Source organism: Terrapene carolina, unplaced genomic scaffold (genome assembly GCF_002925995.2).
Source record: "Terrapene carolina triunguis isolate 2854851 unplaced genomic scaffold, T_m_triunguis-2.0 Scaffold62, whole genome shotgun sequence".
In the NCBI taxonomy this organism is placed as follows: Eukaryota; Metazoa; Chordata; order Testudines; family Emydidae; genus Terrapene; species Terrapene triunguis.
In genome coordinates, this window is record NW_020664413.1 from 40,397,612 (window position 1) to 40,412,482 (window position 14,871).

General features: G+C 43.1%; 1 protein-coding gene across 2 annotated transcripts in view; it reads right to left on the reverse strand.

The window, feature by feature from the left end:
* Nucleotides 1-13,832, reverse strand: part of LNPK (lunapark, ER junction formation factor) — a 74,041-nt gene extending 60,209 nt beyond the window's left edge. The window contains exons 1-4 of one of the 2 annotated variants that reach the window (XM_026647590.1): nucleotides 13,745-13,832; nucleotides 7,906-7,995; nucleotides 3,837-3,878; nucleotides 2,005-2,192 (exon numbers count right to left, since the gene is read on the reverse strand). In XM_026647590.1, the coding sequence (XP_026503375.1) occupies nucleotides 2,005-2,192; nucleotides 3,837-3,878; nucleotides 7,906-7,932 (257 nt within the window). In that variant the 5' untranslated portion in view covers nucleotides 7,933-7,995; nucleotides 13,745-13,832. Of the gene's footprint in view, nucleotides 1-2,004; nucleotides 2,193-3,836; nucleotides 3,882-7,905; nucleotides 7,996-13,744 lie in introns of both variants that reach the window. The other variant, XM_026647589.1, reaches the window with a different exon arrangement.
* Nucleotides 13,833-14,871: the final 1,039 nt, after the last annotated feature.

Genomic DNA, 14,871 nt, shown 5'->3' on the forward strand with positions numbered 1-14,871 from the left:
CCATTAGAAGCGCTTAGGGCTTTCTGGGAGGAAGGGAGGAGGCTGCCCCTGCTCCTCCTGAGTCCTCCGGCCCGTGCTCACAGGGCCGCATTCCGAAAGGGAATTTAGAGCTGCAGGCCAGGGCCCCCTTAGCCCAGGGCCCTGCAGCTCCTAAAGCCCCCGCGTTCCAGGTGGCCCTGCCTGCCGGGGGGGGGAAGCTCCCAGAATTGCGGCCATGGGGGTGGTGCTGCACTGCGCAGAGCCACCTGCACACCCGCTGCACCAAACAGGAGCTGCCCCAGGTAAGTGCTCTGCACCTCCTGCCTGCCCCAGCCCTGAGCCTCCTTCCGCACCCCAACCCTGAGAGCCCTCCCATACCCTAACTCCCTCCCAGCCCCCGCACCCCCAGCCCTGAGCGCCCTCCCACACCTTAACTCCCTTCCAGACCCTACACCCCCAGCCCCAGGGTAAGCCAGGGGCACCTCCCCACCACAGTACAGTACTGTACAGTATATAATGCCTTTTGTCTGCCCCAAAAAAATTTCCTTGGAACCTAACCCCCCGTATTTACATTAAATCTTATGGGAAAATTGGATTCATTTAACATCGTTTCACTTAAAGTTGCATTTTTCAGGAACATAACTACAACTTTAAGTGAGGAGTTACTGTACTCATTTCTACACTCATTTGCCATATTTGAGTATGAGAGAGAGGCTGGCATAAATAGCAGGCTAGCTAAAAAGCCTGTTTCACAATACTATCAGGGAGGAAAAAAACCAAAACCTATTCATTCTCTTTTGTCAAAGCCTACTTGAGCCTTCATTTACAGATCAGTTCAGTCAGTGTATTGCTGTACATGTATATTGGTCTACATGTTTTATTTCATGAAATGCATGTCCATTTTCAAGTGAACATCAATATTGTATAGCAACTTAGTACATATTATGAATAGCAAGATTACTACATGTGCAAAAAGCATTTTAAAAGACTTTTGCATGTAGATTTGCTGTCCATAGTCTGCACAAATCAGTTGTGCTATAATATCTGTATTAAAGCCCCAAAAGGCTAAACAGACTTCCTGCCTCTCTGCTCCCACACAAAGGTGATCCAAGGTGAAAATCCTGTCAAGCCTAAGTTCCAGCAGGGGTAAAATTTGAAACTAAACTCAAAAATTTGAAAACAAGACACTTAACAAGCAAAGTAATCAGCTCAAACTAACAGAACTAAAATAAACTTAGCAGCCATTTTTCCTACTGTATATTCAAAGAGTTAACAGCATTCTACGATAAGAAAAAACTCTGTCAAGAATACTCCAGTAGAATAGCTCCTCATGTCAGACTCATGCACGTTAAAGGGACACCATCAACTTTAAAAAAAAAAAATCAATTCAACTTGAACATTCACATAGTTTTGTTAATTGCACCTAAAATGAACTTGAACTGAAAAATTAGAACATTTTTCTTTTCCAGTTTTAGTTTCCAGCATTCTGACTACCTACAAAGTATTTTGTTTGTGCAACTGTTTCAGACAATGGGGTGAGAAAATTTTGTTAAAATCTAAAAGATAATAAAGCCATAAAAATGGTCCAGGAATTTTAGGAGTAGCTGTAGTACCCTAATAATTTAAATATTTTTAAAAGGACTAGATTTTGAGTTGATGATATCCCTTTAAAAACCTCAGAACAGGAGTATAACTTATCTTCAACCCAAATTTAAACTGATTTTAAAGCTGTTCAGATTTACATAACCCTACTGAGTATCATTCTGATAAGCTAAGCATCTTCAGATGACACTTTTTGAACAGAAAAATCTTTCCACTCCAAACCCAGACCCAGCAGAGACATTTCCCTCAAAAACATAAAAAAAAGCATGTGCCTAACTACTCAGATCTATTTTAAAGGGAAAATCCAGCAAGTTGTGATAACTCAAGGGTTGTCAAAAACAAATTCAGGCCCCTGCTGAGATTCACTTTCCACTTCCTTTCAACAAAGAGACAGCAGTTAGGAAAAAGGCATATTTTACTTACATCAATGGAAATGCAAAAAATGGAAGCATCATAATCAGCCTTGCTGTCCATTCATCAGGAAGATACCACAAATATACAATTAAACAAGTAATAAGATAAAGAATTGATGAGTAGAGAAGTAGTCTTCCAACCCATAGCTTCTGTAGCCTCTGATTTTTTTCTCTAAATTCTTCTAATGCTTGGATTTCCTGTAAATAAAGGATTTTAAGTGACTAGTGGCTGAAGTTAACTGATGCTTTATTAGGTTTGTTGAAGTTGAGCATTTCAGTATGACATTTGAAAACATTACAAAAGCAATCAGGCTTTCTGTACTTGACACTGTTTGTCCAAAAGATCTAACAGTTTTCATAGCATGAACTACACCTTAATACATTGGTTGTGGCATGGACCAATTGCCCTTCATTCATGAGCAGATAACATTCCTTGGGCAACTCAAGAGTGATATTAAGAATATATGTATTTTTAGCTGTCTTAATGGAATTTAGTAACTTGGAAACAAGGGGGAGAACCAGCATCTTGGGACCAGACAGCTTTTTGTGTTCACAGCAAAGTGTTCCGCAGTCCAGTTTGACTACTGTTGCTTTAACAGGCATCTGTGAAACTTCAAAATATGTTTTTATATTTTAATAGTACCATCTCCTCCTGTGACAAAGCTGAGCTATTGAAGCCACTTCAATTATTATTATTATTTTTTTAGTACTCCCTCCCATTAATAATACAGTCCTGAATATTTTAACACTGTTTTGTTTTGGGTTTTTTGGCAGGTGGATAAATGATCTAGCAGTGCTTTGTGCTTTTAGTGACAACAGGATTAACCACACCTTCATTAATTTGGCCAATGAAAATACCGACTGGATATTTCAAAACAGGTCATTGCTCCATAAACAGACATCTTTCACAAATGCTGACCAGAATCATACTAGATCACTGAACTGTCTCTTTAGTTATTCTGTCCATGGTCTTATTTTACCACCATAATAAGAGTTGCAACAACCTACACTGAAGCTTTTCGAATGAGCCAAATGAATAGGACTTTCTTCTAGTGACATTTTCTGGAGAATATAAAAATGAAGGCCTAACCATTAGCCTTAATTAGATTCTCCAACCAGGCCAATTTAACATTCATTCACTTTACAAGTTGTTGAAATGTAGACTTAGACTATAATTTATGTAGCTATTTCTTAAGGAAGTACTAATGTTCAAAGTCATTTAATTTTGGGGTTCTGCTCTCTGCTTTCCTTCTCCTGAAACTCCAAGTCTCTAGTACATCAGTGGCTCAAGTCTGGAATCAGCACCATTATAATTTTAATTCCATTACAATTAGGCTTGGAAGGATTTGATTTTCTTTATCAGTAAATGTCGGTAAACATCCATTTCACCGTATGCACACAAACCAACAAAAAATTATTTCCATTGATGATAATCAAAATAGACAGGCAAAGTAAAAAAACGCTGCTTAAGAACTTAGATTTTGATTTAATGATATTTACTTTGTATGTATTGACATGTGATGTTGACAATGTGTGTTTTAATGGTTATAAAGCTTTAACTTTCTGAATCTGTCTACTGAGATTAAATAATTACCTGATCCCCCGCCGATAACTTCCTGCAACTTTATAGTTTTAAATAAATAAAAAATTTAAAACATTGATATACGACAAAATTCTAAAAAAAAAGTTAAAATTGAGTTCTGCCAACACTAATTAAAATGTATATAACCTCCTCTCCTCCCATATTTGTAAAAGCTTGGTGATTTTAAAAAACTGCCCAGATGTTAGATGTCTATTTCTAAAGTAAACAAAACAGGAATAGTGCGGAGGCAAAATACATACCTTATCAATTTTCTCCAACACTTCTACTGTCGAAGGCTTTGCCTGCTTACAAGGGAGGGAAAAGAGGTGTCATTGAACTCTACAGTGATACCCAAGTTATTCTATTTACAACATCCTGCCAGCAGTACTCGTACGTGATAACAGATTAAGAGGTTTTCATTCAAAACCAAAAAATGAAGTGTCCTTTTACTTTGTAGTATCTAAAACCTACTCATTTTAATTGACTAGTTATCCACTTTCCATGCACATTTCTTGCTGACATTAGCTGCTCATAAAGGCTCCTCTCCTAAGCCACACACTAACAAGGATGTGCATGCTGCCAGCAGACCAAGCACTCAAAGACCTGATCTACACTACGCAGGGTAGATCAACGTAAGGCAATTTATGTCGACCTAATTATGTCAGTGTACACAATACAGCCTTGTCCCGCCGATGTAAATGCCCTACTACACCGACATAATAACTCTACCTCCACGAGAGGTATAGAGCTTATGTTGGTGTAGTCAGGGCGACACAGTGTCTGTGTAGACACTGCATTACTTACATTGGCTGTTGGCTGTCTTGTCAATTTCAGGACTAGGTGCTGGAGCCCTGAAATTGACAAGAAAGCCAGGCAGCTAGAGCCCAGCTGCCCCCAGCTCTCTGCCAGGCTGCACCTGCCCAGCTCCCCACTCAGAGATCTGAGAAGCCCGGGCAGCTAGCCTCTGCTCCTGGTGGGGAGCTGTGCAGAGCTGAGAACCCTGGCTCTCAACCCCGCCCCACAGTCAGTGGAAGCACTCCTGGTGAGGACACACATCACCAACAGAAGGAGGGTACTGTGGTGGTTGGTGTCCACACTAATTACTGTGGGGCTGGAAGTCGACCTAACATAGGTCGCCTTAAGTCTGTAGTGTAGACATGCCCTTAGAACAGGGGGTCTCAAACTTCATTGCACCGCAACCCACTTCTGACTACAAAAATTACTACAGGACCCCAGGACAGAGAATCGAAGCCTGAGCCCGCCCAAGCCCAGCTGCCCCGGCTGGGGGGCCAAAGCCCAAGCCCCACCGCTCAGGGGATGGGGGGGGACAAAGGCCTGTAATCCTGGGCCCTGCCACCCAGGGCTGAAGCTCTCGGGCTTCGGCTTTTGCCCCGGGTGGTGGGGCTTAGGCTTCAGCCCTGGGCCCCAGCAAGTCTAACACCAGCCCTTGCGACCCCATTAAAATGGGTTTGAGACCCACTTTGGGGTCCCAACCCACAGTTTGAGAAACACTGCCTTAGAAGAACCTGCTTCAGTGCTTAATTTGTGCCAGGACTTTCCAGGGCTGATCCCTGGCACCTCCAGGCTTAGCAGTTCATAGCCTCGACACCTCTGGGCTTGCTGCCGGTGTTCCCTCTAATTTTTCCCACTCATGTGCGGAATGAATTTTGTTATGTGCACCAATATGGAAGCGGCGTGTGATACATCACCTCCATATTGGTGCACATAATAAAATTAATGTGGCAAGGTGGGGCCAAGGGGCTTGGAGTGTGGGAGGGGGCTCAGGACTAGGGCAAAGGGTTGGAGTGCAGTGGGGAATGAGGGCTCCGGCTGGGGGTGAGGGCCCTGGGGTGGGGCCGGGGTTGAGGGACTCAGCGCAGGAGCAGAGGGTTGAGGTGCAGAGGGGTGAGGGCTCCGGCTGGGGGTGCAGGCTCTGGGGTGGGGCTAGGATGAGGAGTTTGGAGTGCAGTGGGTCTCCCCCGGGCTACGGTGAGGAGAGAGGACTCCACCCCAGCTATCTCCCCACAGCACCACAGGTCCAGGGCGGGCTGGGGAAGGGCACCTGTCCCCCAGCCGCACCAGGTTCAGGGCCAGGCTGGGTCAGGGCCAGGGGAGGGGCACCTGTCCCCCGGCTGCAGCAGGTTCCAGCTGAGTTTGGTCAGGGGAGGGGCACCTGTCCCCTGGCTGCATCAGGTTCGGGGTAGGCCGGGGGAGGGGTGCCTGTCCCCCAGCCGCAGCAGGTCCAGGGCTGGGCTGGAGGAGGAGCGCCTTGGCAGGTCCGGGGCATGGGGAGAGGCACCTCTCCCCACCGCAGCCCCGAGTGCATGTGCGGCGCTAAATAGGCAGCTGCACTGCCGCGCAGCTTAGAGGAATCTTAGCTTGCTGCATCAGTTATGAAAGTAAAAAAAAAAAAAAATTGGTTAAGCTCTGGCACCCAATTGCTTGAGCACTGGCAACTTTTTCATTACAAATTAAGAACTCTGCTGTGCAGGAGAGCTGCCCTTCATTGTTCTCTGGGACTCACCTTTCCTCTACCCACTTCCAGTGCTAGTGATCTGGTGTAAACACACAGTGGCAATAAGGAGGAAGATTGAAAGAGAGAGTGAAAGGCAGAACACCTGTGTAGGATCGGAGACAATTATGAATGTAGGACATGGAATAAATGAGGAGAGGAAGGAAGGAAAGGAAATATATTAATGAAGAGATGAATGAAACAAGGGAGGAGATGTGAATAGCAGCGACCAACCTCACATTCCAACAAAAAAGTCATGTGAACATTGCTGCCTGTGTGTATTTGTTTTAAATAAAAATTACTAGCAATTGCAAACAGAATATTTTCCCCTCCCAGGAGGATTCCTTTCAGGAATAGATTCCATCTTCCAAAACACTGAGTTTTGAGAAATGAAGAAGCATCTCAACTTGTTCATTATCTTGTTTGGGTCCCCCTCAAACTCAAGTAGAGGTGTCAGCCAAATGGCACAACATGAGCAGGAAAGTTATATTTTACCTTTAAGGGCCTGGTAAAACATCCATTATACAAATTTGACAGGTTAAATCTTTAGAGGACAAGATTTATGCGGTATTATTTGGTTAAAAACTCAAGACATTCTTTGGGCATGCAACACATTTGAGAAATATACAGCGAATTCAGGTTAGCTTTAAATAGTTTGCAATTTACAAGTGTTTTTTAAAGGAAGCTTTCAAACTTAGATATGCCAAAAAAACAAGAAGGACCTAGACCAGGGGTCGGCAACGTTCAGCACGCGGCTCGCCAGGGTAAGCACCCTAGCGGGCCGGGCCAGTTTATTTACCTGCTGACGCGGCAGGTTCGGCCGATCGCAGCCCTCACTGGCCGCGGTTTGCCGTCCCAGGCCAATGGGGGCGGCGGGAAGCCGCAGCCAGCACATCCCTCAGCCCGCGCCACTTCCCACCGCCCCCATTGGCCCGGACGGCGAACCGCAGCGAGTGGGGGCCGCGATCGGCCGAACCTGCCGAGTCAGCAGGTAAATAAACTGGCCCGGCCCGCTAGGGTGCTTACCCTGGTGAGCCGCGTGCCGAACGTTGCCAACCCCTGACCTAGACTATGGAACTTACTCCTGCAAGAGGCAAGAATGACCAGACTTCACCATTCATGTCTTTGACCTAACTTTGCCATAAGTTCCTCACACATCCCAACAACAAACGTGTAAACTAAAGACGCTAGTTTTCCTTCAGACTGGGAAGGAAGGGAGACTCACTTCTATTTTTAAATATTTGGTAGGCGCTCTTATACTAGTACATACATGTAAGTCTCTAGACAGATAAAGGATGATATTCTCCTTGATTTATCCACTAGTACCTAGGTTAAAAGGCTCAGGAACAGCAACCATATTACAACCTGTATGTACTGCTACATCTGTCCTGATCCAGTGTTAAGTGATTATTTAGATCTAGAAAAGGATGTCTGAAGGAATCCCTAAGTCGAAAGCCATCTTCACCACATTTCCAACAGTTACAAATTCAAAGCAAGGTCCAAAGGCAGGACAAAGAAAGCAGTAAAAGTTAAGTAAGGCACAAAAACAGCCTATTAGTAAGGACATGCCCTAGGTGGATTCTGAACCCAGGCCTATTCAGCTTTGCAGTTTTCCATTTGGGTAGCATGACCAATGTTTATTTGGTTATTGGTTTTCAATCAGCACATAGATGAATTACTAGAAATGTCAGATTCAGAACAGTTTTTTGACCAAAGTATCATGAACAAATACAGAATTCTATTCTAAACCATATCAAAGTATTTCAGTCTTCTGAACTATCTGTAAAGATTTTTATATTGTAATAAGATTTACTTACCCTCCATCGGGACACTAATCCACCCATTTTTTAATTTGTGGAAATAGGTTGTTTTGGTTGCTTATAACAATCTTCTGATGGAATTCACAGCTAGAAGTAAAGCATTACTGTTTAAGAATACGCCAAAAGTACATTTTAAGATGTTTAAGGTGATATTTCACAATTGCATTCTAGAATATAAATTAAATAACACTGCATACAGGTGTCTATCATCTCCAAATTCTTCACACTATCCTGCACTCCAGCCACCAGTTTTAGAACCTCTTTGTATTGTTAAGTCATTCTACTAATTAGCCTACCAAGATTGTGGGCAAGTTTATGTTTTGCTTTGGAGATATCTATCTACAAGCAAAATACAAAATAACTAGTAGTCAGAGACCCAAGCCCTTGTCTTCATTTAAGTGTCACAAAAGTTATAATTTAGCAAATGAGAATTCTTTAACTGCTATATAATTTAATTATAATTTAATTAGCCATAAATTAATTCCAACTGCAGATTATTTAAAATTCAGACCACATTAAAAAAAAATTGAACTTGTCAAATTCAAATTTAAAGTGAATTGAATACTCTTGTGAAGTGTCAGATTGGCCTCTCTTTGTGCCCAGAAGATAGACAATCCAGCCAGCAGCAGTGCAATGGTGCAGCGATAGGTCAGTCTCCAGGTCCAGCTGTCTGCCAAGACTGACAAGGATTCTAATCAGCAAAAATCGTAATGTAGTTTTTACTATATGGATGCTTCACTGAAACATGGAATAACCACCAAATTACTTCAGAGACCAATGAACAGCAATCATAAACCAACAACCTTCAGCCACGAGCTTGCTGAGATGGGTTCAGACAGAATTACAGATGAAAGATTATATATTTTGCTACCATTTTAGTCCCTCAATTTAGAATTTTTATCTATAAATAAGTAAGAAAAAATTAAGTTACAAATTCCTATTTGTAATAAGCAGGGATTCTAGAAATCCCTTTGCCATGGAAAAACATGGAATTTGCATTTTTACAGAGAATCTTTAATTTTTACATTTTGTAAAAAAATAAACACATAGATATAAACACACACACACATATATATATATATATATATATATAGTAGAACCCCATATATCCGAGCCTCCATTGTCCAGCTCTCCGTATTAACGGAACCACCAGCCGCCCGGGGCTGACAGTGACGGGGGCTTGGGCATCTATGGTTCAGTTGATACAGAGAGGCAGATAATGGAGGCTCAGATAAATGGGGTTCTACAGTCTATCAATAAAACATTGTGTTCAACAGATAGACCTATATATATCATGGCTAGGGAAACTAAAGTTCAGCATTTCATTTTAATTGTGGAAAAAGACGGATTTTTATGGAGTTTTTTAATCAGAGAATTTGGGGGGGGAGGTTAATCACAGAAAGCAAGGATCCCTGGTAATAATCCCAACCCCAAAACAAGGGTTTGTACCAAGTGTTTTGAACTCAGGAGATTGAAGTGACACTGTCTCTAAGAGAAATATTCCTTCATTTTAGCAGAGGTATTAAATTACCATTACTAATTATCTTTGGCCAAATTAAAGATACAGCAACTCCATCTAGATCCAGATTTCTTCTCAAAAAGTTTAAGAGGTTGTCAGAACAAGGTAATAACACAGTACACATAGCACTCACTACAGCTATTACTGCTGTAGCTAAGTACCTCTTCACCATTTAAGAAAACCAAAAATTTCCATGGAAGCCAGAACTATGAGAATGCAGTTAAGTCTTATGTTTCTGAAAACAAACCTTAAAGATGTTAAGAAAAATCAGTATTTGAACTACTGCCAAATTAATGCCAAGAACAGATGGACAGATCAACTTTGCTGCTGCCAAATGACTAATCAAGAGGGGTGAGCTGCAGACAAGGAAAAACACAATTACTTTCTGGGTCCCTTAGATTTACCCTGTGGATAGCCACTACTACTACTACAGAGTCCACAATGAAAGAGTAATATATTTGTTTTTAACAAAACATTTTTTAGCATTAAGTTTATATAACATCTACTTGGCAGTCACATGCAAGGCTGTGTATGCCAAATATGTATTATATACTTGGACCATTCTGAGCAGACACTTTGCCCTTGAACACTTCTAAAAAGAGATGCTGTTTTTGTTGCAAAATCATATAAGAAGGGCTAAGCTACAATATGTCTAATTACTCACCAGAAAGTTTGCATTCTTTAAAAGGACACAGACAATTATATTTAACTTAGCATTATTAGTATCACTTGTCTATTTTGAAACTTATTTGGCAAATATCTGAGAAAGAAAGCAGGCTTGCCAAAATGCGGGTATGGACACATGTTCATATGGACTAGAACTGTGACTTGCTTTAGTGTACTGTTCTGAAAAATCAGACACTTTTAAAGAAATGATTCATAGATTCATAGATTCTAGGACTGGAAGGGACCTCGAGAGGTCATCGAGTCCAGTCCCCTGCCCGCATGGCAGGACCAAATACTGTCTAGACCATCCCTGATAGACATTTATCTAACCTACTCTTAAATATCTCCAGAGATGGAGATTCCACAACCTCCCTAGGCAATCTATTCCAGTGTTTAACCACCCTGACCGTTAGGAACTTTTTCCTAATGTCCAACCTAGACCTCCCTTGCTGCAGTTTAAGCCCATTGCTTCTTGTTCTATCCTTAGAGGCTAAGGTGAACAAGTTTTCTCCCTCCTCCTTATGACACCCTTTTAGATACCTGAAAACTGCTATCATGTCCCCTCTCAGTCTTCTCTTTTCCAAACTAAACAAACCCAATTCTTTCAGTCTTCCTTCATAGGTCATGTTCTCAAGACCTTTAATCATTCTTGTTGCTCTTCTCTGGACCCTGATATCTGATATGAACAGCTAAATTAGGGAAGCAAGTAAATTTACTACTTTATTTATATGACATGTATTATATTTGAAAGATTAAGCATTCCCCATTGTTTTGGTTTGCACATGAAGTACATTATCTGCCAGCCCTTCCAGTACCACTCTTCTTCCCCCATGTCTTTCTTCTGCAGCTCTTTCACAAACAACCATAGGACAGATTTCCTCCAGCTCCTCCATAAATACAATATCCAAGGGTCTAGCTCACTCTACTTCACACATACACCATTAACATCCTAATATCCACCATGACAAAACTTCCCCTTCCCTAGACCTGCTTCCTGCTCATGCCCTCATGTCAATAGCAAGTTACAGCTTATTTCCTCCTCTCTCTGTCTCCACCAGCACGAGTAGACTTCCTCTTTTCACTCCGAGTGATAGTCAGTGCTGTGATAGAACCTACTTCCATAATCATCACATATTACTGAAAATGCAACTGTGTTACCATGTACAGTATTTGCTACCCCAATGCTGCAAAGCAATAATTTAAGTGTCCAAACCTTATCAATTAAGATCAAAGTTATGTGGAAACATTTTACAGTAAATTCCTAAATTGAGAGATGAAAATATGTTGACAGTATCCCTTCAACCAGACAAACTAGCTTCCGTACATTACTTTATAGTAATCAAGAAAATCTATGTGAAAACTGAATGGTTGGGAAAATTAAAGGACTGAATGAGGCAGAAGGGAAAGTTTCAGATTAAGCTTTCTTCTTTTTTTTTTTTTAAGGGAAGCTGACCAGTCAATTACTGAGCAGGAAGTCCCACCCATATAAAACAACTGTAGGAAAAATTAATAGCAAAAATCAGAGGAATATCTGCATGCTTAATTTGGTGTTCTGCTAAACTTGTTTCAAGAATTGTGCACTTACACAGACTGCTTTCTTCAGGTAAGACTGAAATATGAGCATTTTGTCTTACTTTAGAACTCTAATAGAACGCTAACCTTAAAGCAAAGATGACAAAAGTGTCAGACCCTCCAACAGCCCTCCGAGAAAAAATGGTGTAAAAAAATGATATAGAAAGTCCTCTATTTTCAGCTTCAGGTTTCTCCACACTGCTATAATAAATAGGTGTTTTGTAAAATGCAGGTGATCTCAAAAATCAAGTTTAGATCCTTTAATTTTGCAACCTGAAACACTTATGCACAATATTCTCAAGATTTAAAGTCACCTCAATTCAGATAATATACAAAGGGATGACTATTGAGAGTTTACAAAACTGTATGCAAGAGATTCTATTAGATGATTGCAAGGATTTTTTTTCCCTTCAATAGTAGACATATACCGTTTTGTTTGCAATTTTCACCAGAAAACCATTTTTGCCCATAATTCATTGATGCTTTCTCTTGACAATTCATTGCCAATGCAACAACCACAAATGAAAAAAGTGGAAGCTCATTTTGAGTTGATTCCATTCTCTAAATCCAAATAAAATCTTTTAAAGACACCATTAACAAAATATAATCCTCATAGCCTTGACTAAAAAGCCCCAATATGCTTTGTAATTAGAATCACATCATATGATTTGGTATTTATTCCAGCTTTTTTTAAAAAAAATCTTCAAGTACTAAAAAAATAGTCAAGATTGTATAAAAACAGTTGACAACATGTTCAAATGTGGTGCCTAAATTATGTTCTTAAATCAATATTATGTCGTTGATTTAAGAGTAAGTTTTAGACACACATTTTTGGCCAGTATCATCATAAGTTTTTAATTCAAGAAAGCCAACCCTGCAGAAAAGACAATTAGGTGTGGAACAGCCTGAAACAATCCAAGCTTGAGGATGGATAGACCTTTGAGACTATAATGTTAACATTTTTAAAAGTTTCCTTACCTATGTTGCAAAAACCTTAGATTACTAAACAAATTCTTAAAATCAAGTCTGTTTTTCACCATTATGGCTGCCTGTTTTTGCATCTCAGTTTGAGCAATGAAAAAAAAGACTCCTGAACTTAATTTTAGTTGTTTTCCTCCTCAAATTTCAAGTTCTTATAGATTAGCATATGTGCCAGTGTTTGGGTTGCAAACCCTGTAGAGGAACATCTGCTAAAAATCTTTCTATTGATTAGTTTTTTAAATGTCATTGGAAATATCTGATGATGTTAAGTTTTGTAAAACCTTATTTTAAAAACAGATTTAGGATCAAACGGGACTTCAAAGATCAATTAAGGAGTTTACTGGATTCACAGTATTGAGACAGATCTGGGAACTTCCCTGTCTGGTGCAACACCATCAACCATGGTCACTCTGGTTGGCAAAACAGTCCTTAGTAGACTATGCATTTGATGATGAATTAATGAGTGGTTTGGTTAAACACCTTTTTTCAGTCTAGTTTTCTACAGCTGCCCATGAAAACAGACTAGCCAAGAGACACCAACTGCAGTGAGGCTACCTGTACTGAGACAGCTGTACTGGAAACTAATGTAAGCCACTCGCAACTATCTTGTCTGCAAATTACTTATGAAACATGCTCCCATAACACTACGCCACCTGCTCCGTACTTTACAGAAGCAGGAACAAAACCATGGAGGCTTTCCCGGGGTCACCCCCAACGGCACAATTCTCGTGTGCGGGCACATGGAGAACAAGCTGCTGTGACAAGCTGCAGCTCTCCTGTCCTCCTCCAGCCTCCCGGGTCGCCCACCCCCCGTGCACTGGGAGCTCACTGGCAACTACCCGCCCCCTTCCCCAGCTCTTGCAGGGCGCGAGGCCTGCGCGCCAGGGAGAGGGGCCGCCTGTCAAGCCGGTGGCGGGGGAAGTTCCAGCTGCTGAGCTGAGCGCCGCCCCCTCCCGCGGGGCAGAGCGGCCAGGAACGAGGGCCGGGCCAAGGAGGGCGCCCAACCACCGGGCATCCGGGCCGCCTGCGGAACCGCCCCCGGCCGGCCAGCGCAGAGCCCCGGGATACGCTGGGTACCCGAGCCGAGCCCCCGCGTACCTGCCGCGGGCCTGCCCCGCGCATCCTGCTGTCACCTCTGCAGCCTCCCGCCGCCGCTGACGGGGCCGCAGACCGCCCAGCTGCTCTCCCATCAAACACCGCGCGCCGCGCGCAGCCAATCGCCGCTCCCCCCCCCCGAGCCTGGATCACGTGAGAGGGGAGCGCCGCGGAGCTGGGAGCTGCCGGGTGGCGCCGCTGCTGCTGTGCCAACGGCCGGCGGGGCGGCGCGGGAGCCTCGAGCCCCCCGCAGGGCCAGAGTGGAGGGGGCGGGCGGCTGGAGGAGGCACCCGGCGCGGGGAGATGGCGGCTCCCGCACTCCGCCTGGCCTCGGAAAGGAGCCGGGCGGGGCGGGGCGGGGTTGAGGCGTTTCTCGTTCGCTCCCGCTTTTCTGAGCGTTCGCTGCGTTGCGTTTTAGTTAAGGGAGGCAGGGTCCACGCGTGCTCGTGTTTACGGGTCTTTGCCGGGGAATAAATACAATGCACGTTGGTGGGTGGCTCTGTCGGCGCTCACATCTTGACAGCAGCAGCGCAGACTTCCCCACCCGGCCCTGCCCATCTAATGAAACCGCTGTAAAGTGCTCTACACCTGCACTTCCCGGACAGATACGTTTGAGGCCGGAGAGCACATCTGAAGAAGAGGAAAAGACACAGGATAATTCAGGAGAGGAATGTTGAGGGGGTTGTGACTGAGCAAAGTTAAGAAGGAGGAATAGCTAGCTGAGGTCATGCAGGGGGAGCAAAGGTTTGTAGAGTGCAAGGACATGGGGAACGTTCTAGGTATGGGGCAAATGAGAGATATAGGAACATAGAGAGAGAGAGAAAAGGTCAGGAAAGAAATGAATGAGAAGAACAAAGGGGAAGAAAAGGAGAAGTGCACAGCAGAGAAGTAAATAGGGACTTTTTAGGTAAAGCCTTTTAGGTGAGAATGAAGCTTGAATTTGATCTGGTGATGATGGGAGTGACATGGGAGGAGAGGGAGATGACTTCAGAAGCAACATTTTGAACAGACTTGACCAGGGTGGACTGAGATGCAGTGAGGCCAGAGAGGAGAAGCTCACAGTGATCAATGTGAAAAATGACCAGCACATGGAGAGAGGAAGTTGGGGTTCATAGGCAGTCAACTAACAT